The 22,039-nt window shown below is 42.5% G+C and overlaps 2 protein-coding genes across 9 annotated transcripts in view; both read left to right on the plus strand.

Moving 5' to 3' along the window:
* The window catches only part of iqsec1b (IQ motif and Sec7 domain ArfGEF 1b), a 176,391-nt gene extending 168,723 nt beyond the window's left edge, over positions 1 to 7,668 (plus strand). For 7 of the 8 annotated variants that reach the window (XM_076750752.1, XM_076750760.1, XM_076750768.1 and 4 more), the window contains 2 exons: positions 580 to 629; positions 2,613 to 7,668. In XM_076750752.1, coding sequence (XP_076606867.1) covers positions 580 to 629; positions 2,613 to 3,146 — 584 coding nt within the window. In that variant the 3' untranslated portion in view covers positions 3,147 to 7,668. The remainder of the gene's footprint in view (positions 1 to 579; positions 630 to 2,612) is intronic. The other variant, XM_076750813.1, reaches the window with a different exon arrangement.
* Positions 7,669 to 10,511: 2,843 nt separating this feature from the next.
* On the plus strand, positions 10,512 to 21,022 carry acad9 (acyl-CoA dehydrogenase family, member 9). Its single transcript, XM_076750825.1, has 18 exons — positions 10,512 to 10,813; positions 11,875 to 11,968; positions 12,091 to 12,192; positions 12,979 to 13,085; positions 13,347 to 13,447; positions 14,174 to 14,252; positions 14,351 to 14,522; positions 14,615 to 14,688; positions 14,767 to 14,842; positions 14,931 to 15,001; positions 15,097 to 15,216; positions 15,301 to 15,429; positions 16,198 to 16,277; positions 16,499 to 16,625; positions 16,709 to 16,786; positions 18,701 to 18,829; positions 20,012 to 20,084; positions 20,373 to 21,022. The coding sequence occupies exons 1-18, from the start codon at positions 10,631 to 10,633 to the stop codon at positions 20,471 to 20,473; spliced, it is 1,896 nt and encodes a 631-aa protein (XP_076606940.1). The 5' UTR covers positions 10,512 to 10,630; the 3' UTR covers positions 20,474 to 21,022.
* The last annotated feature ends 1,017 nt before the right edge of the window (positions 21,023 to 22,039 follow it).

Raw genomic sequence — 22,039 nt, forward strand, 5'->3', positions numbered from 1 at the left:
TGATGGACCCTGATGATGTCATCAGGGTAATCTCAGTCTTGGCTTGGAGAATTCAATTTTTTTTAATACCTCTGTTAGAAACTGGGGGCATGGAGTTTGACAGATGTGGACATTGATCAGACTAAAATTCAGGATAGCCTCTGCTGCTTCTATATTGACCACTCTTTTTAAATGTTTTTCTTGTGAGTCTTGTAATTTGAAGGATGCAAAATGCTCAATTGCTGAAGTATTTTAATGCAGCCAGATCGCAAATCTTTTATTGATGGAAGGTCTCCTGCCAGCTGTGCTTCACGTTGCAGTGTAGACACGTAGAGAAATCTTCGAGCTTAAGCTTCCCCAGAGGCTAACCTTATTGTGGAGTTATAGCAGTGATTTGCTTCTTCCCTTTCCTTTAGTGCTTCTTCGCCTCTCTTCGCTATAGTGACAGTCTGCTGCTAGCTAGTCATGTGCCACTTTTGTCACCTTAGGGTGCTAGCCCCCCCCCCCACCACCACCACCACCACCATACTAGACAGAAGGGATATGTGCACCTGTGTTTGCCAGGCATGTCTAATCTGTCATGTTACATGTTCTGGGCAGGCAAGCGTGGGAGACGCAGCAGTGCAGGATCACTAGACAGCAATATGGAAGTAAGTAGGATGCAATGGATGCTGAGCTGTCCTCTGACTTTATGCTGTTCACTCCGAACACACGAGTCTCTGTTTTTTGTTTCTTTGTAGTTTGAGTTTTTTCTGTTTTGGTGGTGTTTTTGTTGTGCAATGTGCATGCACTGGGCTGAACTGGAATGATCCACTGTGGCTGACACGTGTTAACCCTCGATGTGCACAGCATAACTAACTGACACTGACTCACGTTAGGGCTGCTTTGTGTTCATGTTAGACTCTCACCTTTGAGTCAGCCTGTAGTGGAGTCGTAGACTTTTAGCCATCTCCTGAATTTTGTCCTTTTTTTGTTAACTGGAAGTGAACATGGTTGTGCTTTGTCAGTTGCAGCTACTGCATGCCACACAGTTTGAAGTGTCCGACTCGCACGGCTTCCTTTCATTGACCCCTGACCTTGACAAGAGTTCCTCTCCTCTCCTTTTTTATTGTTACACTTAGCCAGCACAGTACTGCAGTGAACGAAATCTAAGCTTAGAGGCACATATGTTAGACTATTAATAAACTTTATACTCCCGTAAGCCAGGGTTGGACTTATTTAATTGTTGATCATTTCAGTTCTTCAGAAATCTTTAAGATTGGTGTAGTTGTTACAATTAATGAATATGACATATGCTTTTGAGACTGCTTTATTTATCAGTATTCAATACATAAAATGAAACTCAGTGTTTCTGCCATCAGCACCCACAGAGAGTGCAAAGATGAACAACCTGCACTCCATACTGACAGTTTCTCATTTAACCTTTTAGCATCCACTGGTCCACCCTTGGAACGCTGGCACTACGAGAGCAGACTAGAATGAAAAGCTACATGAATTTGAAAATGTAATTCATAGTATGCATCAATAGATTTTCATCTTTCTCATCTTTTCAGTCATTGTGGTCATTCATGAAAAGGAATACCCTGTCACAAAAATAATCCAGGTACAATGTACGGCAGAGAATACAATTAAAAACATGGCATCTCCCTACTGTCAAAGCAGGCTGATAATCCAGCAATATCATCAACCCTTCAGAAGCTTATGAAAAAATTATTGCAGGAGTCAGGCTCTGATCAGGTCAGTCAAACAGGTTAAGTGTATGAAAACACATGAGCACATCATACTGGATCTACTAAATCACTGGGGAATAGTTTAGTTTGCATGTCATGCATGGCTCTGACAGATCTGCTTCATTTCTTTAACGTCATGACCCTTTGTTTTGATCGTTCTGTATTTATCTTGTTATTCTGTGTTTTTGTGCCTTATAAAAAAAACAGCCTATAATTCCTGTGAAGTTTTTTTTTTGTTTGTCTGTCCTGCTGAGTGGGAATGCAGAAACATCAAAACACATCAGTTAACTCAGTAGTGCATTTCCAGCGAACCTTACAGCACTGCATACAAATGTGTGCACTGTGCGGGCTGTGGTTTCAGATTGTTCTATAAAGTGGGGGCACATGAAAATTAGAGAGGATACTGTAACCTTGGAAACCAGATATAAGAGTGATGGGAACTCACAACAGCATCAGCAGTCAGAGAGAGAGTCTGAAGACTTACAGGAGAAGCAGTTCATGACAGTGCAGACACTACAGGCTCTGACAAGCTCAGCAAACTGAGCCTCCAAACCATTTAGAGAGAGTGGACCGTGAGATGTTAGCATGGATAGACAAACAAAGGCAGTGAACTGGAAAAGGAAATGGAGAAGCTTTTCCACAAGGCAGCACAAGCAATCATGTGAGATTTGAGATCAGCTGTAGCTGGTCGTGGTGTCGGTGCTGCTGTGTGAGGAAATTGGCATACTGCATGCTGCAGAAGCCAAAGCAGCAGGGAAGATGTGTTTTTCTTTCCACAAATATGCCTTTTGATCCTTAAAAACACAAGGAAATTTGAATCCGCAGCATACTTTCCCTTTTGCTCGGCCGTTTCCTGCTGGACTTGCTGTGTCTCTGTTGTGATCTGTGTCCTCTCTCTTGCAGGGGTCCATCATTAGCAGTCCTCACATGCGGCGGAGAACCCCGTCCAACCGAGACTGCCCCTCCCGCCACAGCGGCCAGTCCCTGCCCAACTCGTCGTCGCTGCTCGGATCTTTGTTTGGCACCAGACGGGTGAAGTCCCCCAGCCCCACCCCGCAGCCCCTGCACCCCACCCTCATTTCCCACACCCCTCACCCCGCCAACCTGCACCACACAGCCCGGGTGGAGACAGACACACCAGTCCCCATGCATCACGCCCAGTTCTGTCACTTGACCCAGAACCCCCCACCTTACCACCACCACCACCACTACCATCCGCCTGCCCACTTGCAGCACCCTCCGCACCAGTACCACCCACCCCCATCTCACGGCCAGCAGCAGCCCTACCCGCCTCACGTACAGCACGGCCATGGGAGCCACCCGACACTCTCCTCCCACCCTGCTCATGGCTCCCACCACCACGGCCCGCCGTCAGCACCCTCCCAGGCAACCAGCAGCACCAAGCCCAAGCACAGCGGTATCAGTACGGTGGTCTGAGGCGCACAGGGGCTCTCTGAGCTCTCCGACTGAACTTTGATTTTATTCCGAGGCTCACGCTGACATGACAGTCGCACTGTGCATCGTTAGTCTGGGGATGTGAAGCCAGACGAGATCCTGTGCCTCCTTCAGCATTTTTTGTTACGCTCGTCAGTGGGGCAGTTTATTGAGTATAAACACATTTCTTTTCTGGTTGCTCCTTTCATTTCATTTCAGGTCATAAGTCATGTCTGCCTGCTTTAAGAGCAACAGACAACAACACAAGAGCATGCACAAAGACCACAACTACTGTTTCTCCTCAGTAAATTAAAGGAACATGATCAAATATCTTGCTTATTAGTATTTTACAGACAAAGTAAATAGTAATCTTGACTTTAATGCCTACAAAGTGATTTTATCTAGTGTGAGGGTAGTTTGGCTGAACAGACAGACAGACAGACAGTTATCCTCAGCAGTAGCTGTATGAGTATTTAATGTAGCGGTAGCTCACAGTGCACTGTGATATCTCTTTTAGCAGTGATTAATGTGCCAATTATTGAAGCATTTACTAATTTAGTCACAAAAATGCTTTATGTATATTGTGCATAGTATTTTGTAAAATAATATCAACTGTTATTAATCTAATTATTATTATTACAGAACAAATGGCATCAATTAAAACTTCTCAGTATTATACTCGCACATAGGTGGCATAGTTTCACTGTTAAGAAAACAATCAAAGATTTTAATAGTTAGGCAATTCAGTAAGCTGGAACACTACTGTATATGGTTGCCTTTGAGTTAGAACTCAGTGAAGATTGTTGAAGGCTGGTGCAGACTTGCACACGGCCTGCATACAGTCTCATCCACTGCACTTGTGTTTGGTTCGGGGTCGTCGCTCCTGCTCTGGAAAAAGGAGGCCACAGCGAGCTGCTGAGCAAACAGATTCATCCGAATGTCCGCCCTTCAGTACTGGCTGCTTGTCCGACATCATTTTATTTTTTTATCTATTTTTTTAGAGTCCGATAAACAATATAAAATGCTCTATATGTTGTACTGCAACCTGGTAGGATTCTTCAAGTCCGTTCTGCAGGAGGAGGAGGAGGAGGAGGAGGAGGTTTTTGGAGTTTTTCAATGGAAACTGAAGGAGTCTGTGCAAACTGTGTAGCAGGGAAACAGCAACATGACTGTTTCAGTGTCTCTCCTGACGTGGAAGCTCTCAGCTGGCTGAGTGTGCCCTGTCCCTCTTTGGCTTCGTTGTGCGTCTCTGGAGCAGCGAGCATGTCCTGCAGTGCTGTTTACTCCCTCCATTGGACTTTTCCTCAGAGCCGCACGGACACCACAGTACAAAAAATCAATAATTATCATTCTGTGATGGTGATAGTACTCTTATGCTTCACTCACCACAAATGTCAGTTTTATATCAATCATCTTTCTGACATATTATGGGATGGCTGGTTGTACCTCCCAGCCGTCCTGTGCACAGTATCTGTGGTGTGAGCAGAGCGGAGGCAGGGGGCTGGTGTGCTGGAGCATATTTTCTGTTGAAAGTGATAGACACAGCACTTGTTCTACTTAGTTAATATCAATGGCCGAAGTTAGTCTGTATCTACTTAAAGACTATGAGATGGATTGTTTTTTTTACTTGTATGTGCAATATGTATTTACTTTTTTGTGTAAGAGCAATTGCAGTCTGGTGGTTGTTCCATTTTGTTAGCTCTGTCAGTTTTGTCTTTTTTCCCCGACGTCCTTTGTCATTTCTTCCTCAATGTTTCAGTGAAGTACAAGTATCCACATGGATTTGGAGGGACTGGACCTTCCACACTGATAAAGAATGTCAAAGAAAATAATTGCATGTAACAATGTATTTCGAGGCTATTTTCTAACTATTGTGTATTCCCAAACTATATCAGTGTTGCAGTTGACAGTTGTTAAAAATGAATGGTAGAATAGTTTTGACTTCGTCAATTACAGCTAAGTGAAGTCAGCTATGTATTTGTGTCACTCCAGAGGATAACCAAATCTGTATCTTTTCCTGATCCACATACAGTAGTTTACTGGATCTTTAGTGTACAACAGTAGTTAAAGCTGGATGTTATCACAGCTGTGAGAGGAAAGGTAGAGCAGGCGTGATGAAAGATGTACTCTGTCATCTGGAAATCAGAGTGATTGGACAGGCAGCCATGAGTATAATGAATGGAACTCTTTTATCTTCATATTTATCATCTGTCTCTGTCGATGGCTCACACATTACCGTTGTCAAGTGTCCAGTAGATCAATATTCTTAAATACGTCTTTCCTCAAGGTCCAAGTTTTCAAGGTACCGCTTTCCAATACAGCACTCTTTATAAAGGGTTTAAAGGCTTGATTAATAAAGATAATTAATTATTAACTTTATAAATGGTTAGTAAGTTATTTATGGATGTTTAATACACTGTTAAAAAGCCATACATAAGAACATTTTCTGTGTGGCCATGTTCTGAAAAAAATCCCTGAGGCTGGTGTTTATCATTCAGCCAATGTTGGTCACATTTCCTGTCCATCAGAAGACCAGCGCACTGGTGGCTGTGACACCCATAGCAGGACAGTGAAGAAGACTGCAAACTGGCAAACATAGATGTAAACATTGTACGATGTTGGATTAGGAAGATAATGTCCTCAGCATGCTTGTCTGACCTCATGAGTACTCACAAAGCATTTTGGTGGGACACACTGAACATAAACATCAGCGTGGTTGGTCAAAGTGGGCAAACAGCCTGAACTAAAAGAGTTCTAAAACCAAGCAGCTGTTTCCACTGAACACCACACAAAATGTATTCATTTTTTGGAAATCAAACATTAGGATCACAGGTGCTGTTTCTCACAGCAAATGCCATATATTTATTGACACTGGCGTTGTTTAGGCCAGTGGTTCCCAACCTGGGATTATCTGCGCTGAGGTTTTGAGGTTACCAAAATTGTATTTGTGCACATTAAATTTATAAAATATAAAAAAATATTATAAAATCCCAATAACACACCCAATTGGATAAGAACAAAAACCTACAACTACTGTTTATTTTTGCAAATAAAAGTTTGTAATTAATCACTTTATTCTTTTAGTGCATGTATACAGGTAGGAAGTTGGGATTAGGGGGCCTGGTTTGTCTTGGACACAGGCAAGGGGGGCTTCAAGGAAAAAAGGTTGGGAACCACTGGTTTAGGCCATCCTCCGCTAAGAGAGCCAGGATCTGGGTCATTTACCACCTCTACTAAACAATTCTGTGGGAAAACTATTCTTCTTACCAATAGCTTATTAGTTGCAACCTGCAAACCCTCTAAAAGAGTTGCCTTATTAGACAGTGGTACCATGTTTAAAATGGCACTCATGATTCAAAATGTATTTTGCAGGCTTTAAGTACTGTAGGCTACTCTAAAATCCAATATTTGTCTCTGATCTGTCAAATATACAACATTTAATGCAGCGTATTGTAGGTTCTAGTCAGAAAAGTGCCAATATAGCATGGACATTACATTTCAAATCAGTACCAAAAAAAGAAGGGACCAAATTGAATTGATTCGACCCACCACAACCCCACAGTTGACTAATGACTACGTCTGTCTGCAGACCAACAGTAAGTCGGATTACTAATTAGATGTTATGGAATAATGGTGCAGACACCAGCCAAGATGAAACCTAGCTTTGTTCAGTATTGAATATTAAACGTGTGTTTTCAGTCACAACCCTCCACTTCCTTCAGATAACTGATCTGTTGTAAAACCTGTCCAGACCTGTCCGTGTGAGGTGCTTTGTTGCATGCCATCGATGCCTACCGTTTTCTTTTTTCTTGTCTTTTCTTTTTCATTTTTTTCAAGTGTTCTATTGAGCAGCGGGCTTGACTAAATACTCAGTGTAGCTTTGATTTGTCTGACTGATGCTTGTTTACATTTAGATGATTTCTGGCCTACTTGTGTGTCTTTTCGTTTTAAGTTGTGTCATTCTCCTCCGACATGCATTTCACCTCTATTTCCACTGTACAGTCTAAAGACATGGCAGTATACTGCTGAGTGTAAATAACAAATCCATGTGGGAAAATCTAATGTAACTTGTTGAAGAGGGCTTGAAATGGAGGAAACATTTTAAGGTTGAATAGTTAAGAATAAGAAAACATATGTAAATAGTCTGTAAATTATTATTATTATTATTATTATTATTATTATTATTATTACTTCTACTCAATGTCTGCAGTTACATTGAAGCTGCATTCCTGCTCCCCTCTGATATTTACATAATCATCAACTGCTTCTCTCTGCCTCCGACAGGACTGAATTATCATAGGATCTAGAGATGAACAGCCAACTGTTGCACAGTTAACACTGCTTCTGACTTATTACCTGAGACGCTCCTGTTCTCTTACACTCACAGCCCACTTTTGAAGTCAAAGGGAAGGGAGGAGTGCTCTTATTTTATTATGCATTCTGTTTCTAAGTAGACAAAACCCCATTGATGTAAAACTAGTACTGTGACGATGTTGAGAACGCAAAATAAAGCGATATACTGTAAAATCTGAGCTGCATCTTCTCTCCTTTGTTAAAGAGTGCAATATCTTGGTCTCAGCTGAATTACTGGGTGCCTCTAGGATCCACAATTTCTATAAGCTTTTCGATCTAAATGTGGTGCAAGGGTCCTAGAGCCACACTCACTGACAGTTTCTATATGACAGTGGCCCTTGAATCCAAACAGGCTTTTTATAGTTCCAGAGCCCAAGACTTTATGCACTTATTGTGACGGCCTTTCTACTTGAAAGCAGGAATGGTGTCAGAATCTCAGGACCACATTTGCTGTATGTATTTAGGCATTTATACCTAAAAGTGGTCCTAGAGTGCCATGACTGAATTTATAGGCTTTGTTGCCTTAAAATGGCCCAAGAGTTCAATGATTGAAGTTATATAGGGGTTGAATCATATATGACCATGTTAGGCTTTTCCAAGGAATGTCCTTAAATGTATATTTCTAGGGCCACATTTAAATAAGGGTCGTACTTAATACGACGCAATAGATTTGTCTACCAACAAAACAGGAGTGGCCCTAGAATCTTAGGACCATACTTATACAGGCTTTTCTACCAAGACGTGGTCCTTGAGTCTTGGAACCACCAAAGCTTTCCAAAGTGGTCTTGACTGCTCTTGTGTTTTTCTACCTAACCAGGAAATGCTTCGAACTGGTTTGCATGCCCACCACTCGCAATTTGGGGCTCATTGTCTTCTAAAGGACAAGCTGAGATTAAAACCAATGCATCTAAAGTGATAAAGTGAAGTTTGTATAGTATTGTACATGCAGTATTTAGGGTTAGGATAATCCTCCAATGAATCAATGTAAGATGACTCCAACAGCAAGGCATTAGCCAGAATTTTTAGAAATACTGAGGTCGTGAGCTTAGGTTCCCTAAGGACAACACAAACCCACCCCCTAATAAAGTTTTAACTAGCCACCAAATCAACATATGTCAAACTTCCTGTATTATTTTGTACACATTTATTCATTCACTCAACTGATCAGTTATACTTTTTAGAATTTTTATCTCCCAAATATGGAGGTTGAAATAATGTTTCAAATCTTTTACACTACTAGAAATGATTCTGGTGGAGACACAGTGAAATCAGTTATTCATTCATATCATTTATTGCCAAAAACATGTAAAAGATATTGCATCAAACAAAAACAGTCATGGTCAGCTCTCAAAATCCGTGATTTTTAATTGTGAAAACCGTCGAACAGAAATTCCTCCGGGGGTCTTTAAAGGGGTCCTGAGGTCATGACCTTTCCATAATGCAGTCAGAATCATCTTTTGTTAAATCCTCCCACGCTTGGTAAATTTGCACATCTTTGAAACTCCACACCCACAGCATTAAAAAACAAAGGCTTTCTGTGCAGTCTCCCAGCTCGGGCTGAGGTAACCCTGATGACATCATGTGGACTTCGTTTCTCATATTTGACAAGTCTCCTTCCAGAGCCACAAAAGACATCATCCAAGTATTTTTACAGTGTGTGAGCAGTAGGCCTACTCCCCATGGCCACAATGAGTAAATTGACCTTTGTGCATAAAAACCTCACATTCCCAGAAACAACACTGAGGACATGACATGACATCCACGTCCTCAGCTGTAGCGTTACGGTCCTGCCCAAAAGTGACATAAACATGTTTGTGTTTCACTCCACCTTTAGCGATCATCAATACAGAAACCTTCACCAGGGGCACTGAAGCGTTTGTGAAAACCTAAAGAGAATTATCTGAAAGTTGTCGCCTCTGATGAAAGTCCATACAGCAGTAAACTAATTCTTTTCTCTGTCTTGCACGGCCAACATGGCTGGCTGGCTGCCTGACTGTGGCAGGTGGTCTGAGTGACAGTTTGCCCTGTTTGTCTGTCCGGCTCTTGAGGTTGGAGCTAAAAATAGATCCCAGCTTTGAGGGCTACATCATCAGTGTCAGCAGGACGACGTCATCATGCAGCCGGGAGGGGCCGAGCACAGGGCTGCATTTCCTCTGCAAGCAAAGAATGCTTTGCATTAGAAAACTATGCGTTCACTGATACTTACACAGACCAGTAGTTTTATATAATCACTGAAATGCATCATTATTATTATTTATGTTTGTACACAACCTGATGTTTTTATTTTTTTACAGCTTTTGAGGTCTTTGTTGGAGAGTGAAATTAGTCTGCATTTAAAAATAAATCAGTTTTAAATCAGCTCTCTCTCGCTTTGATAGAGTTGTGTTTGTTTGGCCTCCCTCTCTTGGTAGTTCCTTTGTGCATTGCGCCACCAGGTGGTCTTCTCGTGCCATTATTATGTTATATTCAGGTGCTGTCGGAAATCATACCTATTCAAGTAGGTATATGTGACCTGCATTGACTTCTGCGGAAACATCCAAAGACCTAAAATTTAACCGTTGAGTAAGTAGAAGATTAACTGTTCGAATACAAACTTTTTGTAAGTAGTCAAGATCTTTTGTGGAAGATTTAGACTTATTGCTACAGTCTGTATGACAAAGGAAATGTAGAAATCTTGTTAATAAAGATATATTTTTACATGAATATTGTGTGAAACCTTTGTTGAAATAGTCTGTCTTAACATGGATAAATAAATAAATAAATACGAAGGTAGGTAGGAAGGAAATGGTTATTCAGTTATATTCCGTGATCTTTTCAGTTAATGAATCATCCAAAATACTTCCAATTTTTCTTTCTTTGATTTTTTTTGTTTCTTTTCTTTGTATTTTTACATCGTTGGCTATGTTTTCAAACTGATCTGAATAAAATGTTTAGAGTTAGAGCCAGTCTGTTCACATTCGTGAGTGTCACTAACAGGCTAACTTATTGTTTCCGAGGGTCTTTGAAGGTGTTATCTAACCTTCTGTGTACGTCATCAGCGCGAGACAGAATCGGGTGAAAGGTGTCCTGTGTGGTTGTATATAATAACGCTTCATGGACTAGCGATAGAAGACGTGGAGGTCTGTACCAGAATCATGATGAGTGTGAACAGATTTGTTGTCTTGTCGAAATCAGTTCAAATCGGAAAGCGGCTGCTCGCCTGTAACGTGAGGCATGCTGGGAAAGAAGTGCTACATCTTCAGCAGCGGAGGTCCATTAAAACTCACTCAAGACACCTCGCTTATGCCAAGGATTTGTTCCTCGGTCAGTTGAACAAGGTAACGTAGCCGAAAAGATGAGTGTGTTTTAACCTGGCAGACAGGGACAGGCGGAGGACACCCTCCGAGCTCTGGAACCTTCTTTCCTTTTGGCTCAGGCTGCCTCTCTGTCGTTAAGTGTTTCCCCTTGAGTCACCTGAACCAAACCGTATCTTTTAACCCCGCCAGGCGCCCTCTGACTCCACCTTACCCCAGAACCGACCCTCAGCCAAGTCCAAGCAGCCTGTGTGTTAGCTGTAACCCCAAATGGGTCATATTACTGAACAGAGGAGCTGCGGTACATGCAGACAGTATTATGTTACAGCCAAATAACGAGTAAATGTGTTGTTGAAAAAGCCTGCATATGAAGTGTTTTGGCTGACCCGAAATATCAATGTAACATCAGACTAGTAGTGTTCAATTAAGAATTCGGATCCTTTAGTAAAAGTACTTAGTAAACATCCTGTATTGAAAAATGTACTTAATTAATTGTAAGTATAATCAGGAAACTCCACTGAATGCAGAAATCATGGTGGTAATAAATCTGTCATGTCTCCTCTCTGAGACAGCAGCTCCTCATTTTAACTGCCACTAACAGTCACTGTGACAGGTTAAAATGACTAATTCTGCTGGCCACAGATCAGCTGTCGCTCAACTCATCCTCCCAGTTTAACTTTCCTCATTATGATTTAAGTCGATCACCTTAACAGCTTCAAACAACGGCCATCAGTATTTGGATCAAGAAGCTCGTGAAAAATAACGTCGGCCAAATTTAGAAAGCTGCAGCTGTTATTTCAATGTGTCGGACACATATTTACTCATTAACTGGTAAATATAAGGATCTGGTTGGATTGGCAGATGTCCAGGATTGAAGGAGTGGGATCAAGACCAAAAACCCTCCATTGGGACCTCCTTAGTAAGCACGTGCAATAAATTAAGGAAACTGGAGTGTTGAAGATGCGATTTGGCTGAGGCGTCGGTGAATGTGATGTCTGTCTGCTCAATGAAATCTGTTTTCCTTCTTCTTTTGGCTGTAAGGAGTTGGGTCTTTATTTCCTCACAGTTGAATGTTTGTCCTCCAGGCTGAGGTCTTCCCTTATCCAGAAATTGGAAATGAAGAAGTGGACGAGATCAACCAGCTCGTTGCACCGGTGGAAAAATTCTTCAATGAGGAAGGTGAGCGAGCGGATCTGATGACTGCAGGAGTTCTATGAATATAATAATAACTTGTGTGTGATGACCTGTAGCCTCTGAACAATAAGATGAATCCACCGTGTTGTTTTTGACTGTGCTTTCAGTCGACTCAGCGAAGATTGACCGAGAAGCCAAAATCCCTCCAGAGACTCTGAACGGGTTGAAGGAGCTCGGCCTGTTTGGAATCATGGTTCCTGAGGAATATGGTAAGATGACTGTTTGAGTGACATGAGCGGTCAGTCAGTGTTCACTAAGTCATCAAGCTGCTTGTTGGGCTCCACATCTGCTGACTTGTTGCTGAGAGGCATCTTGATCCATTGACGTGATTTCAGCTGCTACATGTCTGTTGTGTCTATTATTTTAGCTTATTTTCCTAATCATTGAAAAAAAATGTATTTATGAGTTGCCAGAGGTTCTTCATCCCTGTTATACAGAATGTGGTGCTCGATCAAAATGCTAGCAATGTAAACCAGGAAGATTTAAATACATTTTACAAAAACAACACAATATACCTCAAATTACAAAATATGCTAATAACATAAGCTAGTTAGGTTAGCTATTTCCATTCATTCATGAACACTACTGACTCTGAATGTATGTACACATATGAATAAACCATGTGCAATTCCATTTCATTTGCTGGAATTTCTGCCATAGCTTGTGATGCTACAGTGACTTTCGGTTTAGATAGTTGATGGCTCTGCAAATGTTTCCAAGCAGCTGACTTCCACATCACTTGCTTAGACATTTCTGAAGTTTTATTTGAGCAACATGATTTAGTAAATCTGGTCTGACACTAACTAGCTGTTACTAAGAACTAAGGAAGGAACTTGGACACAAATTTCTGAGTAGCTGCTGCAGCCCAGCACTGAGCTTTTCACAACACGCACAGCTTAGTTCTTCTTTAATGTAATCGATGACAACAATTGTCGTTGTTGCACTAGATCATGTCTTACTAGCACAAGTTGAAGGTGGTGTCTTTTTATCTCCAGGGGGTCTCGGACTGTCCAACACCATGTATGCACGACTGGCAGAGATCATCTCGTTAGATGGCTCTATTGCTGTAACACTGGCTGCACATCAAGCCATTGGACTGAAGGTAAAAATGAAATGGTGGAACAGAGCTGTGCATTGAACTGTGTGTGTGTGTGTGTGTGTGTGTGTGTGTGTGTGTGTGTGTGTGTGTGTTGGTAGAAAAAGCTCTTCTCATCCTGAGGCTGATCCTCTACATGTGTTTTACGTGGAGAAGCTGGAGGGAAAGTGTTTATGAGTCTATGATAACACGATTGAATTACAACAATGAATGAGCTTCTGAGCGGGTTCTTCTGCGTGATTGGCTAACAGCTGTTGGGTGTTTCAGGGGATTCTGATTGCAGGGAACGAGGCCCAGAAGCAGAAGTATCTGCCCAAACTGGCCTCAGGAGAACACATCGCCGCTTTCTGTCTGACAGAGCCTGGAAGGTAAAGGCGCTGGAATCTCATTTGCATTCACTGTAGTGCACCAAACGCCTCGTGTGTATCCCGAAGGTGTAGCTTTTTTTCCCCACAACACCATTCTGTTATCCATTTTCGTAGATGGAGACGTTGTTTGCGTGCAGCAGTAACGTCAGCGTTCTCTCACAGAGCAGAGCAGACGTCACACTGAGCCAGACAGCAGCTACACAACACAAGAGCTGCACACTCTGAACAACTGCAGTAGCTTTTCTGCCGAAGGCTCCTTTTTATCAAACGTAAACAATATGTGAACGTAGCCACAGCTTTCTCACTTGCTTCGGTACATCTAGATACTGGAGTGGTCTTTGCTTTTCAACATCACTGACAGGCCGTCTGCCCATGGCACAGTCTGATTGGCCGCTTCCTGTATTTAACAGCTCTGCTTTAGGGATCATATCTTTTGCTCAGGACTGACAAGATGTCCCTCGAGCAGCAGCAGCAACACACTAAATGGGGAGAAAATGAACTAGAAAAGAAAACTAAGCTGAGGGTAATCAACATTTAAATCAGCAGGTGTGGCCATCACAGCTGTCACAGCTGGAACTGACTGACAGAGTGTGGCTACTGACACAAACATGTATTTTGTATTTTTAGTAAATTTAGATCACTTTGAAGAGATCTGTCTTCACTGAATTCAATGTGTGTCAGTATGTGGTTGCATTAGCTTCACTTAGACTCGTTCCATCGTTTCAGTGGAAGTGATGCAGCCTCCATTCAGACCCGAGCAACCCTGTCAGAAGACGGCAAACATTACCTGATCAACGGCTCAAAGGTGAGTCGGAATAAAGGTCGCAGATGTTCAGTGAAGCTTTTTGCCATCATAAAATTCTCTTGGCGTCACTCCTTTTGTTTGTCTGTTTGTGTTATCAGATTTGGATTTCAAACGGAGGCACAGCAGATATTATGACAGTGTTTGCCAGGACCGAGGTGGTTGTAGATGGTGTGAAGAAAGATAAGATTTCTGCATTTATTGTGGAGAGGGCTTTCGGGGGCATCACCAGCGGCAAGCCTGAGGACAAACTGGGCATCCGGGGCTCCAACAGTAAGGCTCTCATCAGTCTGGATCAAAGGATGATCACTCAGGAGCGGACCGCCCCTTCATGTCGTTTGTAATTAAACTTTTTGACTTTTCAGCTTGTGAAGTGTCCTTTGACAACGTCCCGGTGCCACTGGAGAATGTCATAGGAGAAATAGGTGGTGGATTCAAGGTGAGCTTCATTCTGCTATGACTGTATGTGGAAGGTGATGTTGATTTGTACAGCAAACCTCTGCTTTGTGTCGGACAGGTTGCCATGAACATCCTGAACTCAGGGAGGTTCAGCATGGGCAGTTCTTCAGCTGGGATGATTAAAAAGCTGATCGGTAAAAAGCCCGACTGATTACAAGCTTACATGTGTTGGTTTTGTAAGATTTCTTCAGTTTGACGTCTCCTCTGTCTGGCTTTCTGTAGAATTGACCTCAGAGTACGCCGCCACCAGAAAGCAGTTCAACAAAAGCCTGAGTGAATTCGGTATGATTCAGGTACGGTCGTCCTTTCCCTCTCTGGCGTCTGAATAACCAACACCTCTCTGTCTGCTCAGAGGGGAATAAGGTGTGTGTTTGCTCTGTTATTGTAGGAGAAGTTTGCAATGATGGCTCTTAATGCCTATGTGATGGAGAGCATGGCGTACCTGACAGCAGGGATGATGGACCGGCCGGGCCTTCCAGACTGCAGCCTCGAGGCTGCCATGGTCAAGGTTAGCTCTGTCGTTAAACGCTGTTCATACAGAATCAGTACCAAAGCAACATTTCTCACAGTGTGTTCTCCATCTTGTGTTCAGGTGTTCAGCTCAGAGGGAGGCTGGATTTGTGTCAGTGAAGCTCTTCAGGTGCTCGGAGGTCTGGGTTATACAAAGAACTATCCCTACGAGCGCTACGTCAGGGACTGTCGCATCCTGCCCATCTTTGAGGTACTCTGCTAGTTATTCAGTCACTAAAGTCAGGCCTGACACCAAAGGTCATGTCTTATTTTTGGGCCAAGACGTCATGAAGTTTACATTCTTTGATTACACTGTTGTTTTTTTAAAGATTGATTCTGATATTTTTTTGACTTAATGTATTAACATTAAACCAAACTAATCGAATAAACTCTAATGCAAGGGGTTAGAGAAGGCTCTGAAACATGAAGACCATCATTTTTTAGATAACATGGTTAGAGTTAGATAAATAAATCAAATTTGCAACATTCAGAAATTGATGGGTGGGACTCTGCGTGGGGAATCTGGAGTCCAGAATTTCTAAAATCCTGAGAAAAACCATCATGCGTCATGTATTCTGTAAGCAGCCACTAGGTGGCACATTTGACCTGGGAATCATTTAGTTCCCATTTGATGGTTAAGGATTCTCAATGTAATGGGATAAATGAACCAGACCTGTAGCCAATGAAAGAGTTCCTCCATATGTGTCACAATGTAAGAATTTATTGGAAGAATTCATCAAAAAATTCTCATTTTTCAAAGTGTGATTTTCCATGTTTTAAGACTCTTCAGCTTTTATTGGTAGAACAATCTGGCACTTGTAAATATAAAACTGTGGTGCGGTGCTTTATTATCCCACAGAGCCTGCCCACCCACACACTCTGCACCTTTTATGATGTGTTCTTCAGGGGCTGCATCTCAAAATATACTAAATGTGAAATTGATAGTGTGCCATTTTTAGAGTCTGTTGTCTTTTAACAGGGGACCAATGAAATCCTGAGGATGTACGTTGCTCTCACTGGGATGCAGTATGCTGGCAAAATCCTCACAGCGAAAATAAAGTAAGATCATGAAGGATGTATGAAGCGGGGAAATGGATTCATACAATATTACTGTGACTGTGCAGCAGATACATAGTAATATTAGCATTTAATCAGAGTTGAGCTTCTAGCCGCCTTATGAAAGACAGACCTGTGAATCTGTGTGGCCATGATATCTACTTTATTGGTTTTCTTGTGTGTAAACAGTCCTCCCTGTTGTCTGTCCTCTGCTCTGCTTGCAGGGAGATGAAGAAAGGAAACATAGGTCTGGCTTTGGGAATGGTCGGCAAGAAACTGAGGAGCTCATTGGGAGGTTCAGTGGACCTCGGCCTGACGGGAAAAGACGGAGTGGTGCATCCCAGCTTGGCAGTAAGAGTTTGAAAAGCTCCGTTTCCTGCAAGCTTTCGATGGATTTGTTGTTTTCTCGAGGCTCAGGAGCTCTGTGTTCACAGGATAGTGCTAAGAAGCTGGAACTGAACGTCTATCATCTGGGAATGACTGTGGAGAACCTGCTGTACAGATATGGAAAGGTAACATTTGATTCATTTTATGCTCTGGAAAAACAGCTGGGGGATTATCTTCTTCAAATATTTCCATTTGAAGAAAATTCAAATTTGTCTTAAACGGCTGAACGTACGATACGAGCTGCGTCTCAGCGACAGCAGACGTCTCTTGGTGTCTTCCAGTCAGTGTTTCTGAGGTGCTCTTGGTCTGTTAGGCAGCGCCTGTGTTCCCTTTTTCTTTCGTGACTGTGCTTTTGTAATCATAGCCTTCCCAAAGAAGCCATAAACCTCTTGGAAACGGGTCAGCTTTCCAAATCCCCACTTCCTGTATCATTTGCCTCCATTTTGATGTAGTGCATGAGAAGTGTCCTCAGAGGACTCTCATCACACGGCCGTCTCCGGCTGCTGAGGAGCGAGACCTTGAACGTTTCAGTTCAATCTGCTTAAATCAAAGTAAATAAGGCCTTTAAGTTTAACGGGCAGTGTGAGTTGTTCTTTTGAAGCATCAAAGTTCAGAGCTGCCACAGAAAAGCATTTTGAGGAAATTGGATCACAGCCGTAAAGCGTCCTTGAGAAAAACAGTGAAAGCCAAACTGTGGGGGTGGAATTGTACGTTACTTTTGCTTTTTTCTTCACATTCATCAACTTAATGAATGCAATGACTTATTACCTGATCAGGTTGTTACATCTCAGTAATAATTAGGTCCTTGCTTATGTTCATATCATGCTTTTAAGTGTCACCTAGGAAGAACAAATGAGAGCAAATGAGCAATGATCAGTCACCTGTGGCTCATCACAGCTGTGCACATCTCTGCTAAGTGGTGTTATTATTATTTAAGATTAGTTGGGAGCAGTTTTGCCTTTTTATGTGATCATTTGGCAGTGACGACCCAGACAGGAGATGTTTGAAGACAGATGGTAAGACATGCAGTGATGGTCTCTTGACACACTCACCACTGTGGTGAGCCACTACAAAAGAAAACTTTAACGTATTTAACTTTGATTGCATTACTGATGATTGCTTAAAAGTGGTCCCAGCAATGAAGGATAATTCTGCTATCCTTGCAATTTACATCTTATTTTCACACTCTTGGCCTTCATCTCAGCTGGTTATGATAGTGTTGTACTCATCAAAGTGATTGCTGAGGTCTGGGGACACAGCAGCAGAACCACAGTGAAGTCCAACGGGGCCACAAACAGGAATCAGGTGATCAGACAGGTGGAAGGTGGAAGGCAGGCTGTGAACTGTGATGGATGATTACAGTGAAGTTTGTATTCTGAACTCACAGGAATGAACCTGGTGCAATGCACAGTGTTATTCCTCATAGGAATGTATTATATAATGTTATAATAAGCCGGAACTTTCCTTCAGTTACCATACAAACTGTTTGTAGCTTGAAGTGGTCAGAGCTGTACATGTGGCCTGTCCTCTGTGTGAGCTATGGGATCCAGGCCCACTCTACTTCACACTTGTGTATTTTGACAACCTGGTGAGAAGTCAGTTTTGGTGTTAAGCCTCAGAAAGATTTGTACCTTCCAAGAGAAGAGCATCCCATTCCCTTTGACTCAGACACCATAGGTAGGTATTGCACATTAACCCGAGTGTGTCTGCATGGTCTCTGTCAGAAGTCTCCAAACACAGGAAGTAATTAATCACAAGATGGGAGCAAAATCCAAGCTGTTTCCTAAGCAGCAATGAGTGAGTGTTCATCCAGAAAATACACCAATATGCAGCAAAGGCAGAGCTGCCAAAAACACATTTCACTCAGGTCTCTGTTAAAAATCGTCTTAATGGAAAACGATTTGATCACCTGATAAATGACAGGATGAATGGTTCTTTCCCTCTGCATCGCAGAGACACACTGAGGTAGAAGCAACTGTCTGAGGCTGGAAAAGATGGATGATTGAAGTGTTCTTGTTTGTATCCATTGATGTTGTCAGACCATAGTGGATGAACAGCTCGTCCTGAAGAGAGTAGCAGATGTGCTGATCAATGTCTACGCCATGACGGCTGTCCTGTCCAGAGCCAGCCGCTCCATCAGCATCGGCCTCAGGAATCACGACCACGAGGTGAGAAGAAAGCGCAGTCTGCCTTGCATTAATTATCGTAGGTTGATGTCTTCACAGAGCTTCATGCAGTCCTGGTCTGAGCAGCAACCCTTGTAGTTAAGCTAATATATCAGCCAAAGCAGCCATACTACTTACTGCTCTCATTAGTTATTGGATTAGAATGATGGTGGAGTTTCTGGATTTCAAAGTTACAAAGTCTCGCTTTAAAGTCAGGTTTGATGGATCAGTTCGGGCTGCCGTCAAGCTTGACCCGTTTGACCCATTTTGCCATCTGACCCTCCCACCACCTGCTTGATTGGTGTGTCCTAGTTGATGTTTGACATGTCGTGTTTTTGAACATATGCACAGCAGTCACTCTTTTCTGTGGTGATGCTCGGCATTTAAGTCGTTGCATTTACAATGTAATTAACCAGAAAGCAGTTCCTGTCTCAGTGAACGTATCGGCCTTAATAAAACACACATTGTTATCTAAGTAGATAAGGCTGTTTTCACTTACTGCAGCATGTCGTAGTCTACTGAAGGCAATTAAAGCAGCAGCAGTGGCATGTCGCAACATGCTGTCACCTTTTCATTTTCTATTCAGTTTTTTCTCTTTTTGTTGTAAACAGGTTTAATTAGGCTGTTATCAGTATCTGTCATCTATTATTAAATCAGTAGTTACTTAGATTTAGTATAGTTTTATTTTCGCTGCACTGTTGTGTGGAGGTGTAGAGGCTGCTCCACCTTAGCGGAGAAAACTAGGATCGCAGGTTGGCAGAGTATAAACACTCACTGCAGGATGGTCCTGTGTGTAATCAGAAACAGTGATGCAGAGTGAAGCAGAGCAAACAAATCCTCAACAGAGAGACGTTCAAGGAGGCAGGGGATGCTTTGTATTATCCTCTTTTGTAACAGTGCTGCGTCTCACATGGGCAGCCCCGTGCTCCTCCTCCAGTATTCCTCTCCACTGGAGCTACAGGCTTCAATGTCAGCAAACATGCAGTGGTCCACCTTTGTATTTCATGTAAAACCCAGATTATAGAGCTCATGTCAAGCTGAATTCCATTCCAAAGATAATCGTTTGTGTTTCGTTCGTTGTAACACTTGCTGTGATTCTGGATCATTTGATCCCATTCTGACATTGATGACTGACTGGATTCATGTCTGCAGGTTTTGATGAATGAGTGTCGTTCATTTCTCTAGGTGCTGCTCACAAACACATTCTGCAGCGACGCCTTCTTTAAGAGCAACTACTTAATGGCTCAGTTGCAAAAACGTAAGTACAACACAAAATGGTAATTGAGAACAGCCCCTTGCCTTTTTTTTTCACTGCATCCCGAGTACAAAAGACTTGCATGTGTTGCGGAATTTCCCCACCAAACCCCACATACCAACACTCAAACCCCCCACTGCGTTTCATTTTCACACTGCACGCGTTTTTTTAATGGCCTATATGTAATCCAGAGTGATCCGGTGACATGATCCAGACAGATGAGAATGTTGTGTTTCGTATTTAACAAATGAAAGCGGCTTGTTTTGTAATTCCCATCTCAATCCATTCCAGACTCTCCTGAGAATAACGATGCCAACATCAAGAAGATCGCCAAGGAGGTCTTGGAGAACAGAGCCTACGTCTGCTCTCATCCTCTTGAAAGAACATTCTGAGCTGTGGTCTCCTCTATTCTGATTGGATAATATGGATCCAGGTCGCAGTCCCAATGATTTGTCTTGACTCTTTCATTGGTACTGACTTTGCTTGACATTATTTGTACACTTGATTAATAAATTAAGAGATTTGTGATTTCAGTTCTGTATTTTATTAACCATCAAAGATAACACCTGAGACCTTTGGATAACGATTGTTCTCCTCTGATGACTTTATATGAAGTGCTCTTTGAGTGTATTGCAACAGATACTACTTGTAGTGCTTATGAGCCTATTTGGTATAAGGTACAATTAGTGTGGCTTCTACAACATGCCTGAAAAGCTGGACAGCTGGTGTACTTGTCTTCACGTTAGGTGCAGACTTCTGAAAAGTGAAGATGCTCTTCTCCTTGTCTGTCAGAGGCAGGGCGCTCCGCTTGTGCAGGAATGAATGCTGCTTAATGAATCCACTGTAAGAAGCAACAGAAACATGAACACAAAGAGCTTGTATTATTTTCTCTAGTATCTGTTGCTTCTTTCCTTTTTTAAATAAAAGAATTCTAACTTCAACTGACGTGTAGTGGTACTTGTTGTAGAGAGAGCTGTGTCTGGCGATGGCGTTGTTTTTGCTGCTCAGGCTGCAGTCCATACAGGGGCCCGGAGTCAGAGCCACGCTCTGCTTTTCCTCTGCTTTGTCATCACCCAAGTTCATCACAGACAGTTGAGGCAAAGGCTGCAACACAAAAGTACACTTTTGGTTCAGAAGCTGAGGTGTGTGTTAAAGCAGCTGTAATTGATATTTTATGATAACACTATCAAATGGCATTGTGAAAGGGCTCATTCGTATTGATGACCCTACAAAGAATCTGCAGCCCTCAGTTTTACAGAGCTTTGTAGTGAGTGTCAGCTCATTGTTTAGCTGCCTGGTAACTTTGCTATTTTGGTTCACTCTCACCACTCTCATAGTGTCATTTGTGACCATCGCTGGCAGCATGTGTTCAGACGAAAGGCTCTAAAAACCCACAATACACTACGTGCTCAGCGGCAAGCAGCAGACACACACCGTAAGTAACTAGCTGGTGAACATTAAGCAGCTAAAGAGCCAGATATGTCCCTCGGCAGTTGGAGAACAAGAACAGAGTGAAAAGAGAGTGAACATTTGACATGCATTCATCAGGTGGTCATATGGTGCTCAAACAAATGGAAGATCTCAAGGAGCAAGAAACAGACTTCTGAGGCATGTTGTAACACTAGCAGAGTAGAGCTGAATTTCTCTTGGACACATCAGAAAATGTGCTGCTGTCCAAATAATCCTGGGACTCTGAGCTCTGTCCAAATACTGTACCTTCAGCATCATGCCTGGTTTCCTCAGTGAATACTTCTTAGGCTCATCTTTCAGTATATCCTGAAGTCTCGCTGAGTTTCCTCCCATGTGACACTTGAATTCTGGGAGAGGGCTGTTGCCTGGTGGGCTGGTTGTGCTGCCAGGAAGCAGCTTCTTCAGCCAGCGACTGTACTGAGCTCTGGCTGCCTCGAGCTGCTCCTGCTGCAGAGTGTCTCCTGAGGATCAACATTACACTCTCTTAA

The sequence above is a fragment of the Chaetodon auriga genome, chromosome 2 (assembly GCF_051107435.1).
Source record: "Chaetodon auriga isolate fChaAug3 chromosome 2, fChaAug3.hap1, whole genome shotgun sequence".
Taxonomy (NCBI): Eukaryota; Metazoa; Chordata; class Actinopteri; order Chaetodontiformes; family Chaetodontidae; genus Chaetodon; species Chaetodon auriga.